This window comes from Hemitrygon akajei, chromosome 19, assembly GCF_048418815.1.
Source record: "Hemitrygon akajei chromosome 19, sHemAka1.3, whole genome shotgun sequence".
In the NCBI taxonomy this organism is placed as follows: domain Eukaryota; kingdom Metazoa; phylum Chordata; class Chondrichthyes; order Myliobatiformes; family Dasyatidae; genus Hemitrygon; species Hemitrygon akajei.
In genome coordinates, this window is record NC_133142.1 from 49,006,979 (window position 1) to 49,028,602 (window position 21,624).

At 39.5% G+C, this 21,624-nt stretch overlaps 1 protein-coding gene across 9 annotated transcripts in view; it reads right to left on the minus strand.

Annotated features, from left to right (window-relative positions):
* The window catches only part of itpr1b (inositol 1,4,5-trisphosphate receptor, type 1b), a 532,858-nt gene that overhangs the window by 256,727 nt on the left and 254,507 nt on the right, over positions 1–21,624 (minus strand). For 5 of the 9 annotated variants that reach the window (XM_073072453.1, XM_073072457.1, XM_073072455.1 and 2 more), the window contains exons 35-39: positions 17,473–17,593; positions 15,415–15,599; positions 14,706–14,854; positions 13,426–13,537; positions 4,015–4,050 (exon numbers count right to left, since the gene is read on the minus strand). In XM_073072453.1, coding sequence (XP_072928554.1) covers positions 4,015–4,050; positions 13,426–13,537; positions 14,706–14,854; positions 15,415–15,599; positions 17,473–17,593 — 603 coding nt within the window. The remainder of the gene's footprint in view (positions 1–4,014; positions 4,051–13,425; positions 13,538–14,705; positions 14,855–15,414; positions 15,600–17,472; positions 17,594–21,624) is intronic. The other 4 variants (XM_073072460.1, XM_073072461.1, XM_073072459.1 and 1 more) reach the window with 1 other exon arrangement.

The window sequence follows — 21,624 nt, forward strand, 5'->3', positions numbered from 1 at the left end:
ATATGCCCTTCTGCCTGCTTCTTCCTTTAAAAATATAGCCCCCAGAACCTATTCCTTTCTCCAAGTGGTGTGGAGAGGTGGAGGAATCCACAGGTAGATTGGCAGAACTACAGGACAAGGGAGTAGCACTGATTGACAGTGATAAGCATACTGTATGGTGACAGCAAAGTATTGCACCGCTCCTCCCAAATTCCCTTTCAGAGGTCTGGGTTTGGTATGTTTGCGAACTGCATAATTAAGCAAGCAACCTTGTCTGACCGGCAGCACTGGAGTGTCAGACGCAGCTCTCAATCTTTGGAGATTGCCCCTTCTAGTTCACACTTAATGCTGAAGAACTTCCAGTCTCTAAATGAAGTAGAAGTTTTGACCTCTGTTGAATGACTGCATTGGATAGAAGAAAGGGTCTTGGGGGGGGGAAGAAGAGAGCAGAAACCTAAAAAGTACAGGCAGGTGAGTGAGCATTTGTCTTGCTCGGGAGAAGCAGGCTATTCGTTGTCATGGCAACGAACGGGTGGCTGTCTGATTGCTCGATCAGCCCGTGGCTCAAACGGCATCAAAGGAACTCAATAGAAACACCCACTTCCAAGAAAAACAGTTGCCAAATTGCTCATAGCAAAAAAAAACTTAGCTTCACTGCTGTACTACATTAATTAAAGAGTACCTCAGCTTATGCATACAAGCATCTGGCAAGCTGAACTTCCCACCTCACTCCGCTTCTCAATTCAGTCTGCATTGCATTACTAATACATCACAGTAACGAGCTCCACATTCTCACCCACCACCACCCCCATCCCTCTCCAACCTCACATAAATCCACTGGCAATTACTGCTGAAGGTCACACATCAGCTGAGGGGCCAGATTCCAGGAAACAAGCAGGGCTTATGTAACTGGATGACAGACATTGGCAGCCACCCAAGAATCGTGCAGAAAGCAGAGGCGGAAAGGAGGACAACCTTCTGCAGTTACATCAGACTCCATTCGCTTTCAGAGAAAAAAAGCTTCAACAACCGGGGGATAGAGTGTATAATCTGCATCTGCTGCAAGTGTTTTTTTTTAAATTCAGGCACTGATCTGTCTGTGATTTGAAAATAATCTATACTGTGTTCCTGAGCATGTGACTATGGGGCTCTAATCTGCACCTGCAAGGTTCAAATTTCTGCCTTTGATTCGAATCCAAAATCCTTCTCAGTGGCAAACAAGTAAAAAAACACACACACACACATTTAGAGGGATCCATTCCTCCTCAGCAATTGTTAACCAATTCCAATGCATCATTCATTGTGGAAGCTGTCCTGGGCATCATTTACTGTTACAGAATGAGAACACATGAGAACAGTGTTTTCCCAGTCACAATTTCATCACCTTGTTAATAAAGATTAACTCTGGCTAAAACAAGCACATGGATTTCTTCTGCACTGAATGGCAGCCGTTACAATCAAAAACTATCCAATAAAACAATTGAGAGGATCTATCTTGGGCCCAAGCACATCAAAGCAGTCAATAAGGAAGCACACCAGTGACTCTGTATCATTAGGCGTTTGAGGTGATTGGGTATGCCATCAAAGACTCTTGCTAACTTCTACAAAGCATTCTGACTGGCTGCACCACAGCCGGGTACGGAGGCTCCTTTGCACAGGATCACAAGAGGCTGCAGCGGGTTGTTAGACTCAACCAACTCCATCAGGAGCACAGCCCTCCCCAAAGGAATTTGAGGGGGCGCCTCAAGGCAGTGGCATCGTAAAGAAACTTCGTCTGGGACATGCCTTCACCTGGCACATTAGTATCGTCGAGGAGGTAGTTTGAAGACCCACACTTAAAATTTAAGGAACACCTTCCCCTCCACCATCAGATTTCGGAATAATCCATAAAATCATGAACATTATCTCGTTATTCCTATTTCGCACTGTATTTATTTTAGTAACTTGGAGGTTTTTTCTGACTAGCACTGTACTGTTGCCACAAAATAACACATTTCATGCCATGTCAGTGATAAAAAGCCAGATTCCAATATTAAATCCATAAAACCAATACTTTATTCTACTCTTCCTTAAGTCATTGCTAACAGTAGCATAAATTTCTCAGTGCAAAGTAAATTTATTATCAATGTACCTATGTCACTATATATTGACTTGTGATTCATTTTCTTGCAGGCATTTACTGGAAAATAAAGAAATACAATAGAATTTAATGGAGAAACTACAAATACCTCAGGGAAGTTTTTCCAAACTGACTTAAGATTCAGCTTAGGGGGATCTTCCAATATCCAGGCACTCTTTCTTTTTTTTTTCTTTCTTTCTTCTTTTTTTTCTAAAGGGATGTTAGGGGGGAGGGGTTAAGGGGAGGGGGGATGGGTAATATATATATTTTTTTCATATACTTTTATTTCTGTAATTACTTGAAAACGCAATAAAAAAGTTTTTTAAAAAGATTCAGGTAGGAATTGGTTGTTTTATTCTAGTATAAGCTAACTTTACTTAGGTTTTGTAGTATTGTTTCTGGGTTTTTAAAGCATTAATTTCCTCAACCATGCATTGCATTCCCTCCTCCCCACATCTTTCTCACTAAAACCAATTGCTTTAACAATTCAGTTTATTAAAGTACTGTATATATGTATAAATGCATATTGGGCATTAGTGTAAAATGGGCAATGGTGAAGTGTCAGGTTTTGCAAATGAAAGTCTGAAGAATTATTAAAATTGAGACATCGGCAACATTTACAGCAAGAGATGGTCTTGGAAGATTGATCAAATTTATTTGCCAATAAATGTCACCTGAAAAAAAATTTCTTCCAGAAACGAGGGAGAGGTCCCTTTGGGGTAAAAGCCCCTGCCCTGACACAAAACCAAAGCAAAATAAGGGTAATATGGTTTTAATCTGTTTTCTTTTTAAAAGATGCATTAATGAGACTTAGTAATGGTCAGAGAAATAGTACTTATTGTCCACTCCTAATTGCCTTGAAGTAATGCTGAGCTACTTTGAACTTTGCAGTTCTTCTGCGAAGGAAAATGAAGCGAGAGAGACCTAGTAAAACACTAAGCCCTGTGCTTTCTTCAAAAAGGTAAATTATTTTAAACAACAACTCATCACATCAATACAAAGCACTTCATGCAGTTAATGTATACAAAGCTATCTTCATATTGGTAAACTCTGATTAACTGTAGCTATAGCAACAATTTGGAACATTTTAGCTTTTCTCAAGAACCACCCGAGAGCTTTTAAGTGATGTACACATTTTATGGAGGAGGATGGAGCAATTCGAGCGAGGGGGCTCATTTGATGTTGCAGGAGTTTTGGCCAGGTTCATGAATGGTAATGGAGGCTCAAGATGAGGTTACAGCTCTCAAACTAATGAAGCTCAAAATACTCAAACCTTTTCAAAAATCACATGATACAGATGGTCATAATGGGATGAGTGCAGTCAAGCAATAAAACCAATACTAGCAGACCAAAAATAAAACCCAGCATCATGTGACAGGTGCCATATTACCATTAACATGCAGATTCCTATTCAATAAACTGCACAGTAAATTACAGTCCAGTCTCAATCATCCATCATGGATATAACCCAATCTACTTGGGTTCTAGACTGGACTTCCAGTTATCATTTCAACAGGATTGGAGCAGCCACATTAACTTTCTTATTTGCGGTTTGATTTGGTAAATGACTCCTGTCTTAAATCTCCAGAATGACAGACAGCATTTTACACACAAGACCAGGCACAGCAGGTTCAGTCTCTTTGAACACAAATGATGTTCTTACATTCCATATAGTCACCATGGCCACGCTTACCCCCCCCCCCCCCCCCATATACACATATTGCAGCTGAGTATTGATGGAGAATGTGAGAAGCTAAGGCTTTGCAGTCAGCCACTGACATCTATTTACCCACGACAAGCAAGAGGGTAATGAAAACTATTTCAAATTGACAACAAAGACAACTACATAGAAGGTAGAAGCGTAAGCAACAACACTAGAGAAAAGGCATAATAAAAAGTAAAGAGAAACCATCGACCTCTGCCATATCCAATTCATCGTCAAATGCAATAGGCTGTTAAAAGACAAAAAGGAAACAGGAAGTTGAGAGTAGTTATACATGTTGGTGCAAACCTTTTACTTCAAGTGAAGGATATATAACATTAAGTTGAAACTTAACTAATTTTGAGATTTAGTGCCACAAAGAATTTGCATTTGCTACTTTTACAAGGGATCCTGAAATACAGAATGCTTCGTAACAAATGAATTGGGAAATTTAAGTGCCGATTTAAATTGGTTAAAAATGCTGTAAACTTGGATACTGCACTCTCATTATTTCAGTGAAGGAGCTATGCAGACTGGAACAATGTTTTCAGATGGATTTAAATTTTCCCCAGGACACAACCTACACTGGTTTAACTGGAATTACACAACAGCAATCCCACACATGGCTGGAACAGAAATGCATAAAAAAATCCTGTCTGCAATCCAATATGTGGAAATGAGACAATGATTCATCTTTGTCTTTAAGAACCCCAAAGCCTTCACTGTTTCCCCACCCTTTCTCTGTGCAGTCCCATCAACCACAGTCCTGAATACTGGTTTTTGCACAAAATGAGATTTAGTCATGATACTTTGAGCAAATTAAGTTAACTATTCTAAAAAATCTTCACTTGGAAAGACTTCAACTTCTTTGTAAATTGACTGCATCTCAATTGCTTCACTAATCACATTTGGACATCGGTCAGAATGAAAAGCTAGGTAGGACTTTGATGCGGCCAGTGAGAAATTTAACAGTCACTTCAACACAAAGGTTAAACACACAGAGTCATATTTTCAATTGTTTATATTGGAAGCTGCTCAAAATTTTCTCACAGATGCTAAAACCACAAGTTTTTAGATTAATAGTCTGTCACATTTGATGTACCGTGCCATAAGACATCCAAATTCCAATGCTTCACGTTACTGAGTACATAAAAGTGCACATTTATGCAACACCTTGCTTGGGGACCTCCACTTCAGTCTGTCCAGTATCTGCCCCCTTGTGGAAGTTGACATACATGAAGCTTTACTTCATGTCAAATCTTTTCACAGTAACTTTTGTAGAGCTTGTAAAGTTAATGATGAAATACTGCCACTCACTCTTTGGCTTTTCTCTTCAGAAATTTGAGGAGAAATAAAGCACTTTCAGTAAATTATTTGAGTGCTTACCTTTCATAGGAAATGTTAAGAATACCCACCCCACTGTAGAGGAAGAATCAGCAGAGCTAAGAACTTATGGTGACTAAAAGCTAAACTCTGAAATTCAGAGCATGAATTTTACCATATTATTCCTTTTGTGTAAGCATGAAGATTTCATTTAAAAAAATGTCAGAAGTGGATACCAGAAATAAAACTTTAAAAACACTGAATGAATACCAGAATATTTCAGATTAGAGTTTTGTTCTGTTGTTAATTAAAGCCCTTTTAATCCATTTATGTCTTACTAACGACATGTATATTCACCAGAATTCTATTAATAAAAATGATTAGAATGCGCAGGCTTCCTTTTTCAATGAAGAATGTCCCTGATATCTCTGGCTATTTTAAAGTCAATTCTTCAATCACCTTGCCAATGCAAAAGGCTCCATGCCATTGACTTCTCTCTCATGAATAAATGATCAGAGAAGTAAACTTTTGCGTGAAACACAAAGTATAATTGCCATTAGGGTGCAGGTTTGGTGGCACAACAGACATCAGAAGGAAAGATAACTTGCAAGGTGGAATGATGCAAAGGATCAAAAGTGGAAAAAAAAGCAAAATTTCATCTTTCTCCAAATTAAAACAAGCTCATTATCTGCAATGGATTGAATGAAGTTTTCCACATATCTATTTAATTTGAAGTCAGTCCAGTCCATTTTTGTACAAAACAGACAGATGGAGGAAGGAAGGAAGAGGAGGAAAGAGGACAATTTATTAGTCTAAGACATTGTATCCCCTAGTCTAGACATTACTTCTGCACCACATCCAGTTGCTTTTCCATTAACCAAAATGATTCAATGTCATTGAAATGTAGCACATTCTTTATACACTACTATGCAAAACCAACTGTTACCTTTTATAACCCATCAATAACTTTGCTTACTACATTGAATCATCACATAATTTGCTTTATTTATATACAAGGCCAATTACCTTATTCTCGGTATCAACACATTTGTAGCCACTTGGGAAGAATCAAATTCCACCAAAGACTGAAAGAATAAGTTGAACTACAAAGAATTTCAGTTATTAAGATGTTCCTTTGCTTTCTAACTGGTTCAGTAGAAACTAAACTATATAGAAAAATCACCCCAGAGTTCTCCTTTCTCTTCATTCCTCCCCCTCAGGAAATCTGCAGATTTACAGTAACTTGTTTTCTCTCTATGCAAGTTTGATGATGAGTTTTCAACCTGAAATGTTAATCCCGTGCTTGATATACAATATTGTTTTATTTCAAATTCCTTTGATTTGACTCTTGAAATGTCCATCTTTAATTTGGGTTTTTTGGGTAGTCCCTTGCAGGTACTTCCTTGGAATAATTATGAAAATCATTTTCATGTTCAGCACAAAGCTCTTGTCAAAGGTCTTCAAGGATGGAATGCCATATTCATTCAAGCATCAGGCACTTATGGCAAAAACAAAACCGTTCTCCAAAACCATCAAGTGTGGTTTCAAACGCACCATCGGCTAAGCATTCAGTGGATTGGATTTGATTTGATTTCTTTGTCATGTTAGAGTACAGACGTGAACAGATCAGCAGGGTATTGGTGTTAATCAATAATGAACAGTGAAAGTGTACTGAGTAAGTGATTAGAAACAGAATTGAAAAAGGTTTATCTGCAAGTTATTTCATTTAATGGCCAACAGATAGTCACTCAAAGGAATGATTTATCTTGAAAAGATTAACCATTTTCAAATGGTCAAATATTTTAATATAAAGTTTACAACAGTGGTGAATGCCAGTACTATTCACTTTTGAAGTCATCATTTGAATATGCAATAAAACGTGCATATATAAAAATCACGGTTTTAAATGGAATATAAACATACGCAAACACACAGGCAGAGAGACAGCCAGACAAACAGAGTGCTCTGGGATTGCCTGTTTCCTATTGGTGGCCATCCTTGTGATCTGCTTAGACCATTCTCATCTTCCCCATAGCTTGACTTTGATTCTGAATCCACAACTCCCAAGCTTTGTGGCTATTTGTCAATTTTTTCCCCACCCATTTTCATCTCGATGATGAGGAGAGTTGGTCCACAGTGAAGACAAGATCCTTTGTTCTGCATTGTTGCTGTTGGCTCTTTGCTGGAATAAGCAATGCTTTTACTGTCCCTCCCCAATGCTATAAATTCCTAAGTTCAAGAACCAGTCATCATGCCTTTAAGATGTAAGCTGTTTGAAACCTGTGCTTCCAAGGTAGTATGTCTCCACAAGACGGCAGCCAATTCAAATCATCTTCTTCTATTAATATGTTCAAGATATGGAGGAGCAATAAATGATTCTTACTGACAAACTCAATACTTTTAGTTTAATCCCAGGCAGCCTTTTCCATTTCGAACACATGCTGGTGCAATGGGCATAAAATGAAAGCCAATAGATGCACAATATCATTTTCAACTCGCGGCTTGGGAACAGCAGAAGTTGGTATTTATGTGAAATCACTGGGGTATAAAACATTCTTGTATAATTGAGTAATCGCCATCCGGACATTGTATGAAGATGAACCATTTGATTTGTTCCAAATTTGTTCAAAGTGGGTAATTACCACAGAAATTTTAAGTCTATTTAGTGTTTCGAATAGTTGAACATGGTACAGGACAGTTTGTTTGCTGAAGTACAGAAGTATTGAGGTTGAGATATGTAATAGGCATTTTTGACCCTTCGAGTTGTGCCACTTAGCAACTCCCAATTTAACCTTCGCCTAATCATGGGACAATTTACAATGACCAATTATCCAATGAACCAGTAGGTCTTTGGACTGTGGGAGAAAACCAGAGAACCCAGAGAAAAACCACGGTGTCATGGGGAGAACATACCAACTCCTTACAGACAACAGTAGGAATTAAACTGGGCCACTGGTACTGTAGTGTTGCGCTAACCACTATGTCATTCAAGCTTTTTCCAAGATTGTTCTCTTACAACGAGTCCATGGCAGTTATCAGTTGGTATTATGGCCAGACTTGCCTAACTGGCAAAGAAAGCATTTTGATTTCCTTTGACACAAATGGATGCTCGAAAAGGACACTGGGAATACTTTCCTGTCATCACACCTTTCATCCGACCCGGCAAGTTTTCATATTGCTTGGATAGAAAATCCATAGTGCTAAACAGAACTCCACCTGCAAGTTATATTATGGCCTCAGGCTTAGCGTATGTTAATTTTGTTACTGAGGCATCTCATTAAACTCACTTTAAGCTGATAATTGTCTTTATTTTTTTACCTCATGAGGAAAGTCTCAGCGGTCAGGTCTGTGACACTAAATCTGGCTATGGCTCAGAAAAGACGGGGGGGGGGGGGGGAAGAGGCAAGCTGTGGTGACAGGGAAACAGAGTGTTCTGTGGATGAGAATGAGAATATTGCCTCCTGGGTGCCAGGGTTCAGGACATCTCGTATTGAGCCCTCAGTGTTCTCAAACGGGAGGGTGAACAGCCAGAGGTCGCAGTCCATATTGATACCAATGATATAGGTAGGAAGAGGGACGAGGCTCTGCAAAGTAATCTCAGAGAGTTAGGTCCTCAGTAAAAGACCAGGACCTCCAGGGCTATAATCTCAGGATTGATACCCTAGTGAGGCCAGAAACAGAAAGATCACCCAGTTTAACACGTGGCTAAGGAGTTGGTGTATGAGGAAGGGTGTCAGATTTTGGATCATTGGGCTCTCTTCCAGGGAAGGTGGGACCTGTACAGAAAAGATGGGGCTTGCACCCAAACTGGAGGAGGACTAATATCCTAGTGGGAAGGTTTGCTAGTACTGCACAGGAAGGGGTTAAAACTAGAGTTGCAGAGGGATAGGAAATAAAGTGCAAGAACAAATAGTGGAGTAGTTGTAGAGACATATTGTTACAACCTCAGACAAAGTCAGGGATCAAAAGGTTGAGCATGGTGGAACTAATGTTCTGAGATGCATTTATTTTAATACAAGCAGTATTATAGGAAAGGCACAGATAAACATGTGGAATTATGATATTGTAGCCATTAGTGAGACTTGATTGCAGGGTGGGCAGTTCAATATTCTAGGGCTCCATTGTTTTACCTGTGACAGAACAGGATGGATTAAAGGGGGATGGTTGATGTTACTAAACAGGGAAAATATCACGGCAGTGATCAGTCAGAACAGACTGAAGAACTCATCTAATTAGGCTTTATGGTGGAACTGAGGACTAATAAAGTATGACCATATTAATGGAGCTATATTACAGATCACCCAAGGATTTAAGAGGATCAAATTTAGAGAGACATCGCAGATTGTTGCAAGAAACACAAGGTTGTAAAAGTAGGTGATTTTAACTTTCCACATATTGACTGGGACTTCCACACTGTAAAAAGACTAGATGAGATGGAGTTTGTTAAATGTGTTCAGGAAAGTTTCTTTAATCAGTACATAGAAGTCCAACGAGACAATGTGCGATATTTGATCTGCTATTAGGAAATGAGACAGGGCAGGTGTCAGAAGTTTGTGTAGGGGAATAACTTTAAATCTGGTGATCAAAAGGCTATTAATTTCAAAATAAGTATGCACAAAGAAAGGTTTAGTCTGTGGGTTGAGGTACTAAATTGGAGGAAGGCCAATTTTGATGGCATCAAAATACATCTGCCATATTTGTATTGCGACATACTGTTTCCTGGCAAAGATGTACTCGGTAAGTGGGAGACCTTCAAAGGTGAAATTTTGAGAGTATCAAGCTTGTATGCACCCATCAGAATAAAAGGTAAGGAGAAGAGGTTTAGGGAACCTCAGTTTTCAAGAGATATTGAGGCCCTGGTTAAGAAGAAAAAAAATGGAGGTGAATAGCAGGCATTGACAAGTAGGAACAAATGAGGTGCTTATGGGGTACAGGACGTGTAAGAGAACACTTAAAGAAATTGGGATAGCTAAAAGAAGGCATGAGGTTGCTCTAATAGACAAGGTGAAGCAGAATCTGAAAAGCTTCTACAGTTATGGCAAGAACAAAAGGATTGCAAGGGACAAAGTTGGTCCTCTGGAGGACCAAATGGTAATACCTGTGTGGAGCCACCATAGGTGGAGAGATCTTAAATGGATTTTTTGCATCTCAATTTACTTGGGAGATGGACACAGTATGGAAATGAAGCAAAGCACCAGTGGGGTCATGAACCTTATATGGTTTGCAGAGGAGGGGTTTGCTGTCTTGAGGCAAATCAGGGTGGACAAATCCCTAGGGCCTCACAAGGTGTTCCCTTGGGAGGCAAATGCAGAAATTACAGTGGCCCCAGCAAAGATATTTAAATCAGACATAGTGAAGGGTGAGGTGCTGGCGGATCAGAGCACAACTAATGTTTTTCCAATGGTTAAGAAAGGCTCTAAGAATAATCCAGGAAATTATAGGGTCGTGAGCCAGACATCAGTAGTGGGAAAGTTATTGGAGGGTATTCAAACAGACCAAATAAATGAGTATTTGGATAGACAGGCACTGATTAGGGATAGTCAACATGGCTGTGTGTGTGGTAGGTCTTGTCTAACCAATTTTAGAGTTTTTTGAGCAAGTTACCAGGAAAGTTGAAGAAGGCAAGGCAGTGGATGTTGTCCATATGGACTTCAGCAAGGCATTTGGCAAGGTCCCGCATGGGAGGATGGTCAAGGTTCAGTCACTTAGCATTCAAGATGAGGTAGTAAATTGGATTAGACATTGGCTTTGTGAGAGAAGCCAGAGAGTGGTAGTAGAGGGTTGTCTCTCTGACTGGAGGCCTGTGACTAGTGGAGTGCTGCAAGGATTGGTGCTGGGTCTGTTGCTGTTTGTCATCTCTATCAATGATAATGTGGTTAACTGGATCAGCAAATTTGCCGATGACACCAAGATTGGGGTGTAGTGGACATTGAGGAAGACTATCAAAGCTTGCAGCAGGATATGGACCAGCTGGAAAACTGGGCAGAAAAATGGCAGACGGAATTTAATGCAGACAAGTATGAGGTGTTGCACTTTAAGTAGATCCTACACAGTGAGCAGTAAGGCACTGAGGATTGCAGTAGAACAAAGACATCTGAAAATACAGGTCCATAATTCATTGAAGGTGGCATCACAGGTAGATAAGGTTGTAAAGAAAGCTTTTGGCAACTTGACCTTTTGTGGTTGGGATGTTATGTTGAAGGTGTACAAGATGTTGCTGAGTTCTTATTTGGAGTATTGTGCACCGTTTTGGTTACCTACCTGCATGCAAATAAAGTTGAAAGAGTACAGAGATAAAGGATGTTGTCAGGACTGGAGGACCTGAGTTACATGGAAAGTTATTTCCTAGAATGTAGCAGAGGAAGGAAGATTTGATAAGAGATATACAAAACTGAGGGCTATAAATAGGGTGAAAGGAGGCAGGCTTTTTTCATTGATGTTGGGTGAGATCAAAACTAGATGTTGTGGGTTAAATGTGAAAGGTGACATGTCTAAGGGGAACATGAGGGGAAACCTCTTCACTCAGAGGGTGGTGAGAGCGTGGAATGAGCTTCCAGCACAAGTGGTATATGCAATTTCAACGTTTGAGAAAAGTTTGGAAAGGTACATGGAAGGGAGGGGTATGGAGGGCTATAGTCTGGTTGTAGGTTGATGGGACTAGGCAGTTTAAATGGCTTGGCCAGACCAGAGGGTCCAAAGTGCCTGTTTTTGAGCTAACAACAACACACACAAAATGCTGGTAGAACACAGCAGGCTAGGCAGCATCTATAGGGAGAAGCGCTGTCGTTGTTTCGGGCCGAGACCCTTCGTCAGGAGCTGTTTTTGAGCTGTTGTTTTCTATAACGCTATGTTAAACAACGTAGCCCAATTGGTCCAGGCTAGCGTCTACCTGATCATTCTGCTCCCCCATTACCCTCACAACACATCTATTATCCTGAATATGCTTTATTCCTTTTACATCTAACTAGCTCATCATTCTATTACATATATTCAATATCAGCCCACCTTTCAATATCCGCTGTTGGGCAAACAAGTAGTCTCAAACACAATGAGAGAAGACGGTAAGAAAAGATTCCTTTTTTGACAACAGGCAACCATTATTCGGTTATATTTGTAAAAGGTTCTATGCAACTCTGAAATTCCTAACAAGACAATCAACTTAAATTTAGCAGTTTCTTTCATGAGAGATTAAAGGACAGTTGATGTGTATTCAGTTTTTTTTCTTGATAACTCTGTGCTTGAATTTAACCTTCATGGTCTCCAAACGATCAATGCTTAGCTCGTGGTTATTCAGATTTTGTCCAAAGTGGCGAAAAAGAGAAGTTGTTATGCAGCTCCTTTACACATAACATTTGAACTCCAGCCTGGTAGCTTCCAGTGAACCAAAGGAACTTAACTTCAATATTTGTAATATACAACCTTGCAGTGAAAGAAGGCAATGATTTGGATTTAAGCCTAGTGCACCAAGCTTTTGTCCTTCAGAAGAAACTCCAAGTTCCAAGAGCAGATCCATCACAGGAAGGGAATTCTTCTTCTTTCATTATCCCTCTCAGGTCACATTTGAAATCAGACTTAATGGGACATTGTAAACTTGGCTAACAGCCCTCATCATTTGCTGCTAGTAAACCATGCATGGAGACATTTCCTGCCAAGGAGAGTTACGAGTCCCAATGTACTCTGAAGACATGGCAACCAACGAACAACAACAAAATGGGTTTCCTCCAATATATTCTAAATGCTTTAAATATCTTCACAGTTATTTGACATTAATTCCCAGAGGCCACTGGTAGTTAGAATGCGGAGCTCACTTTTTTCTTTAAAGAAGAGGTTGATAGATAAACATGGGCCCACAAGACAACTTTCTGTTGCTTGCAAGGTGATGGTATAGAAACACGAATACTGAAGACATGCAGAAATGGGTGGATATCAATACAGGGAATAAAACCACACTGACTTCATATCAACAGACATTTGGGTATTAAAAATGGAAACATACTTCATTTTTAAAACCTGTTCAATTACCTGTTCAGCCATTGCATAATTACTGATCATCTTTCAGCATTTTGCTATAATCTTTCACATTGATCAGGCATTTTAGATTATGGAAAATTGATGTTTAATCTCATATAACACATTAAATTTATTTTTGATGAGTTAGTAGCACAATTTCACATTGCTGAGATCTTCCCAAAGCTTAAATTCCAGTTGTTAATGTAAAATAAAGAGAAGATGGTTAATTTTGTCAATCAGAGAAATAATTTATCAGGCAATTTAAGTTGTGATGCAGAAACAAAAAAGCTACCTTTTCTCCATATCCACGATCCTTGGTCATCATCTCCCGAAGTGTCTGAAGAACTTTAATGCATAATTTTTCTTCATTCTCTTCCAGCAGCTGTTTGGTGTGTTTGATCAGCCTATTAAAAACAGGACCAAGTCTTCACTTGCAAAGTATTACTAACTTGGCCCCTATCTTAAATTTTAGTAGAGCAATAATCAAGAGAAGCTTTTGAAAAATTGAGATACTTTGACCATGTAACAAAGGATCGGCTGCCTCTGACATATGTCAGAACATACTTCAGTTGGAAAGCCATTGATAAAAAATGGTTAATGCTGCTTTGTTGTTCGATTCTGCCTGATCTACTTTAGACTTTTTTCTGTTTTTATTTCAGATTTCAGCACCTGACATGTTTGTCTATGAAAAATTAAGGAATAGTACATGACACTCAAGGACAACACAATAGAATTAATTGAGAGAGACTGCAAAATGCTTGGAGTTGAAAATACAATGTCACTACCAAATTTCTCTCTCTATACACACACACACTACTGTTCAGCTGAAGTATTAAAGCAGGAGTGTGGGGTTAAGGGGCATAGGAAGTGGAAGCAAGGGGTGATGGAGACAACGGAAAATTAGAAATGGACATTGATTTGCTCATTGGTCTCCTCTCACCAGCTTCCCAATTCAATAAGTTGGCTTTTTACCTCAGGACCACTACTTCACATTCCTTCATGTACAAAATCTATTGAACTCTAATATATTCAGTGACTAAGCCATCACAGCCCTCCTGAATCATCCCAATGAATCATTATCTCAGGCCAGAGTGATCGACTGATTTCCCTATTTGACACTAGACAGCCCAAGTATGGTTAACATCATCTCTGCATCCACACTGGAAAAAACCTCATGACAATTTTACATGTTCCAGTGGGATCAAAGACATACACTCCATTTCGCCTCCTCGTTTAAGACCTTTTGTGTATTTCCCACTTGATTTGTCCTTCTTAGAAAGATGCTAATCCCATCAACACAACAGCTCACAGAGCACTGATAAAGTGGGAATTCAGTATTAGTGCTCCAACAACCAGCACATGTTCAGCCAATAAAATCATTTGGATGTACCAGGAAGACATTATTTACTTGCCTTCAAATCTGTAAAACAGAAATCTATTACAAACTTATTACTCTGTGGGAAGAAATAATCCTACAATGATGTTCTCTATTAACTGCAGAACTACAATTAAGAAAATAAATGTGTTCATCAGCAGAAAATGGTAGAAACTGGCAATGAAGTGAAAACTTACTTGCAGATAAACCCTCCACTTTCACACTTGCGCCTTGCTTCCGTATTCTCTGGAAAAAGTAGCTCTGGCCGATGGAGCACATCAACCAGCACAGAGAGCTCTGCCTGGACAAGGGGCCGGAGCCTATCTTCAAGTGCAGACACTATATCCTGCATTTCAACAAATGAAGTCAATTAATCCATATTCTGCTTCCACCATCTAGTGCCACAACATAAACAAATTCAAGTCAGACGTCTATAACACTAACTCAAAAACTGTAGGCTTTTACCAGTCAGCTGGTGTGGATTTCCAATTGCATTTATCTACTTTCAGAGAGAACCCATTTATCCATTGCTACTGCAGCTGCAAGATCAAATGTAAAGGACAATGACTGCAGCACAGAAAGTCACTGCCAAAATCTAACAATATAATTATAAGTGAAAGCAGCAATAACTATATTTGATATGTTATGAAAACTACCAGCAATTAGAGATCCATTGACTAAGTATGATAAAGGAAGAAAATGCAAATAGAGGTGATGCCATCAGGGAAGGAAGATCTTCAAAGACAAAAGCAAAGAGCTGCAGAGAGGAAAAGAATGAGACAAGTCTTAAGATGGCAAAACAACAAGAAAATAAAACAAAGATAATGAACTTAATTTTCAACAAAAAAAACATTCAAATCAACAATGCAGGTCACTGAATTTTGAAGCTGACACCCTTTTGCTTACCTGCAAGCGCTCAATGATATTCCGATAATCCTTTGAGGTGGAAAGAACAGAGTCTCTTCTGGCGGCATTCCGTGCTGACATTCGCCAACTCATTGCGGTCTTCTGTACAATGTTGTGAGACTTTAGGAAGAGATTATTAACCTGACTATCCAAGTCCACAGGGATAGCTATGGCTCTACTCTTGGCTGTAATGGAGAACAAGGGAATTAAATCATTGGATTTGTGTCTTCAAATGGAAGACAAAGATTTTAAACGGAAGCACCTATCAAGCTTTTAGAATGATATACCAAAACATTTTGAACTGTGACCAAAGGCATCAAGCTTTTCCTCCCCAAGTCATATGGTGGCTAGCTTGGCCTTCACTACACTGGTTTCAAACTGAGTCATCTAGCGAATCAGGGAGCCGAGAATTCAGAAGTCTTGTCTCCAGTAATTCACTAAAGCTAACTTATAATGCCATTAAAAATAAAATCAGGTTCTTTCTTGTCAAATATAAAGGGATCTCTGAGCTATTTCTTTCTCTACAGTTATGATGCCTGCATTACTCTCTGCTGATTTTCATCATCTTCTCCCAAGTTTTTCCTGACACCACGTGGCAGGCAAATCACATCAAGCAGAGTGCTGCAGATATAAGCAGCATTAGTCAGGTGTGAAGAACCACTTCCACTGAACAAAAAAGGAGGAAAAGGGAAAGAATAAGTCTTCAATAGTTTGGCAGTCAATTGATCGTCACTTGCTGGGTGATTGAGTGGAAGTGGTGCCTGGTTTGATCAAACAGACAGCACAAAGGTTCTTCCTATATCATATCCCAAGACCTTACTCCATCTTACAACATTTCCAAATACTATCAACCATTGCATTATGTTCAATGGCAAATTATTGAATCTACCTTGTGTTCTTATACTTTAAAAAAAATATAATACCTGAACATTTATGATTTTTGTCACAAGAGTTTCTGACAACATAACCTGAGCCAAGAGCATGAGGCTTCATTGGCACGGTTTCCTTCTCTGTGTCCTGCTTTCATAATTAGCCCTGATAGATGAGACTCCCAAACAGAGGAGTGAAGCCATGAAACCTTGCTATAACATGTACACTTACCCCTTTTTTCTAATCAATAGCCGGTGATCAAAAGGTCTACTACGCCAAAGTGACCACATGTTGGCACTGCGTGAGATAACATTAATCCCACTGGACTAGCTAAAAAGGTTGATTAAAAGAATAGGTTGAGGGGGAGGAATGTCATTGGCCCTGCACGCAGAGAAATAGTTCTTGAAATGAGTGTGACAGGCATCACCAAAAGCAGAGTATTCATTGAGAATAGCGACCATTTACAATTGTCCAGAGGTATAGAGCATCACAGTGTTAAATGATTTGCATCCAATTGATTAATGTTTTAAAAATACACTGCATCTGGTAGTGAGCCAAGGCTTCCCAATAACAAATTCCACCTTCATAATGCAATTGCTCATTCTCTGCACAATAGAAATCTAAGGGCCTTTTGTTCAGACATCTGACATTTGAATGCTGTTGCCCTCTTTTGTGGTGGGCTTGGTTCAGGGACATCTTGCACAGAATATTCTACCCAAAGCTCAAAATAAAATGCAAAACAGATCCACTGTCACTGGAAAAAAATCAAGGATCTACAGGCGCCAAAATAAAAATAGAAGATGCATATCAGAAAGCATCTGTAGCAAATGAAAAACGGTTAACATTTCAAGCCAATGACCTTCCACCAAAACCAATGACTGAACTGGCCTGAGATGCATACTCTCCAGAGATGCTGCCTGATCTGCTGAGTATCTTTGAAACTCTCATTTCATACTTTATCCATATTACGTGATTTTTAAGAACCTTCATGAACAGCAGTCAAAATTTTTTTAAAAGCAACTTTAAAAAAAGGGAACTGGCATATTAAAAAATCTATTTTTTTTCCACACCGCAACAGTACCCTGCAGCTTTGGATATGGTGATATATCTCACAGATTTGTAGCAGCATCTAGCAACTATAATACCTCTGCTGTCAGCCCACAGACCATCTGCCAGTAAAATACTTACCTACTTCTGACAGCACCTTAATGCAACTCTCAACCGAAGCCTTCTGGATAGCAGACAGCCAAGGACAGTGGTAGACTCTAAACACGCCTTGCAAAAGCTGCACGAAGATAGGCTGGCGAGTCTGAATAAAATAAAAATTGACAGTTTGCTTTACACCAAATGTTTATTATGACAAAAATAACCAAGGGCTACCACTTTGGTGCATTGCCACTACAGGAAACACAAATAGCTCCTCTCCTGAAGGAGTTTCCAAGCACAATATGTTTGACTTCTGAAATACAGAATTAACACTTTAATTAGTTAAGGGCAACAAAGCCCCAGTTCAAATAGAGGATTAAAATTTTTTAAAAGATTTAAAGGTTAAAATAGTAAACATGGTACTTCACGAGTAAACTTTGTACTAGTGCAGTCAACACAGGACTATCCAAAGGTGACCATGTACGTGGACAGTATCTGCTCCCACATATATCTTAACTGTGGCTTAGTAAAGATCTTTAAACCTTGTTTGTCAACATAGAAATTCTACAGCACATTACAAGCCCTTGGCCCACAATGTTGTGCCAACCATGTAACCTACTATAGAAGCTAGCTAGAATTTCCCTACCGGATAGCCCTCTATTTTTCTAAGAATTCCTACTTTAAACTTATCCTTCGAGGAAGCTCCAAATAAGACTTGAAGGAAATAATTGCAATTCCATGGTGAACAAACAGGCATAAATGGGCAAAATGGCACCTTTCAGTTCTGTCTAATTCTACAGTCGTCTGATTGGCACCATCACCTTACCATATTAGCAATTACTTGCTTTAAACCTATCAGTAGACACCAACTTGCAATACTTAAAAGAAACCAAATTCCACTTATCATACTGCAAAACTGAACAATATATTCTTTTCAACTTCTTTTAATGATTAATAAGAAAGGGTGATCAGTTTCTGGACAGCAACTGGGAACAATCTTGTACCTTAACACAACATCCAAATTAAGGGTCATGTAGAAAAGAACTTGATATTAATGTTTATTGAGGATCTTAGAAGATCTAAGAGAATAAATGAGCCAAAGTAATTATGGTGAACTTCTGGATTTTTAAAAGCTACCTGAATGTAGACAGCTCAGTATTTCTAGTTAGACTGACCAACTATCTATCTTAAAAGGTTGAAAACAGAAGCATTTGGTTGATGATAGTGCATCATATGAAATTTTATGATGCCAGGATTTAAGAGTCCCCAACCCTACCATAAAAGATGTACTATAGACGCTGTAAGTCAAAAATAAAAGAACAGAATACTGAAAGAAGGCTGCAAGCTGAAATGGTTAAATTGCTTGTTTTCTACAGAGGTCTGGCAAAATCGACTGAATATTTTTAGCTTTGCTTATTCGTTGGTGTAAGGGCAAGGAGGACTCTAAATTAATTTGCTTATTTCTTCATGATCAAGTTTATAGAATGGAATCCCTTCAAATGCAATAAAAACAGATTTACTACTTATTGAAATCAGGAACTAGTCAATTAAGCTTTGACATGAAATAAAAGAATAAAATAACCAAATGGATACTGAAACAATGCTGAGGTTTAAAGTTGTTTTCTCTATAAAGCATATATAAAATTTATTATTGAACAACCAACCTTCGAGATTAACATTAAGTATAGTGAAATCAGTTGCAGAGAGGTCTCAAGACCATGAGCAAATGGCATCACATGACTATCCTAATTTAGTGAAGAGGTTCCTTACATCTGCTTTACTTAGCTGAATTTTACATGACCAGTATAATTAATGTTGTTTGCCATTGGTGCCAGTTTCACTCAGTTGATGGCACACAAATCACCTGTGCTGGTAATCTCAGTAGCTCTGCACTGTGTGACTACTGACTTTCAGATGCATTGCTAAAGTGGGAAGAGACTCCTGTTCATTTAGTCAAGTGGAGTTAAATTTCTGTATTAGCGAATTTGTGGGATTTTTAACTTAGTAACACACACACACACACTTCCCCACAATGCTAGAGGAGCTCAGCAGGCATCTATGGAAATGAGTAAATAATCAATGTTTTGGACCGAGACCCTTCATGAGGACCGGAAATAACAACAATAGGTCAGAGCAAGAAGGTGGGGGGAGTGGAGGAATTAGTACAAGGTGGTAGGTGAAACCGGGAGAGGGGTGGTGGTGGTGAATTAAAGAGCTGAGAAGTTGATTGATGAAAGATACAGGGCTAGAGAAGGGTGAAATCTGATAGGAGAGGGTAGAAGACCATGGAAGAAAGGGAAGTGGGGGGGGGGGGGGGGGGGAGTACCAGAGGGAGGTGCTGAGCAGGTTAGTAGATAAGGGGATGGGAATGGTGAAGAAGAGGAGAGGGGAGAGATAATTACTTAAAATGAGTAATCGATGTTCATGCCATCAGGTTGAAGGCTACCCATATAAGGTGAAGTATCACCTCACCTGGAGAAGACAGTTTGGGGACCTGAAGGGTAGTGAGGGAGGTGGTGTAGGGGAAGGTGTGGCACTTGTTCTGTTTGCACCAGGAGGGAGATCAGTGGGGAGGGACGAATGGTCAAGGGAGTCATGGAACGAGAGATACCTGCGGAGAGCAGAAAGTGAGGGAGGGAAGGGAAATATGCTTCGTGGTGGGATCCCATTGAACATGACGGAAGTTACGGAGAATTACGTGCAAAGCATCTGCAGATTCTCTTGTGTCAGAAACTTAACTTGATGTCCTGACCAACAAACTTACTAAATATCATCAGATTATCTCCTTATTTAGGGAGATCTTAATTTTAAAACTGGCTGCTGTTTGTGTCTATAAAACAACAGTGGAAACACTTAAAGTAATCTTCTGAGCCATGAAGAATTTGATATTTAATCCCCACTGTTCTGAGGATAACAAGTTTGCTTAATATAGTAGCATTTTAATCCTCCCTCTGGTTACAGAGAGATAGGAGTTCTACCCACTCTCTGATCCTGCAAACAAGTGGTACTATACTGCTCCCAACCATTTGCAGAACAGATGTAAAAGGAGCTAGTTCCTTGTCCTTACTTGGCCATTCTGAAAGATACCCATCCCAACTTGGTTTTACCACTACTTTCCTGACTCTTCCTACAGTTGCCAATCCCTGTGCATAGTTTATTTATCTGTCAATATACAATAACTCTTCTTCCGCAGCTCTCTGGGATAGAGAATTCCAAAGATTCAGAGAGACACGGTCTGATTCAGGAAGTCAGTACAGCTTGCGTGTGTGTGGGAAGTAGTGTCTCAACTTGAGAGCTTTCTGAACTTCAGCAAGGCCGTTGACGAGGCTCCCTGTAGCACGCTGGTCAGAAGGTTAGACCACATGGGATCCGGGGGAAATAGGGTCTGGATTCATAACTGGTTGAGTGGCACAAAACAGAGGGTGCTAGATAGGGATTATTTCTCAAACTGGAGGTTGTGCCACAAGGACCTTTGATATTTAAAATTTATAAAAAAAAATTTGGATAGAAGGCATTGCTAAGTTTGCAGATGATACTAAAATAAGTGACGTTTGTAGACAGATTAGAATATTATGAAATCTTGATAAGCCAGGTATGTGGGCTGAGGTTTGGCAAATGGATTGCAATCCAGATAAATGAGAGGTATTGCATTTTGGAAGATCAAACCACAGTAGGGCTCATACAGTGAAGAGTAGGACCCCGGAAAGTTTATGGAACAGAGAAACCTAGGAATGCAGGTGCTGGTTTCACTGCAAGTGGCATCACAGATAGGGCGGTGAAGATGATGTTTGGCATGTTGGTCTTAAGTCAGGGCACTAAGTATACCATCTGAGTAGCAATAAGACATTGGTGAGGACACACCTGAGAACTCTGTACAGGCTTGGTCACTTTATTATAGGAAAGATTTATTAAGCTCGAAAGAGGGCAGAACAGATTTGCCAGGATGTTTGCTGGACTAAGAGTTAACAAGGAGAGGCTGCATCAACTCGAGCTTTATTCTATGGCACGTAGGAGATTAAGGGGTGGCCTGAGAGACATACAAGAAATTGAGGAGCAAAGACAGGGTAAAAACATTTTCTTTTTCCCAGGGAGGGTTTGCTAAAAACAAGAGGGTATAGGTTAAAGATTGGAGGCAAGAGAATTAAAAAGGGCTTTAGGACAACTTCTTCTCAAAAAGGGCAGCTGGGTATACCC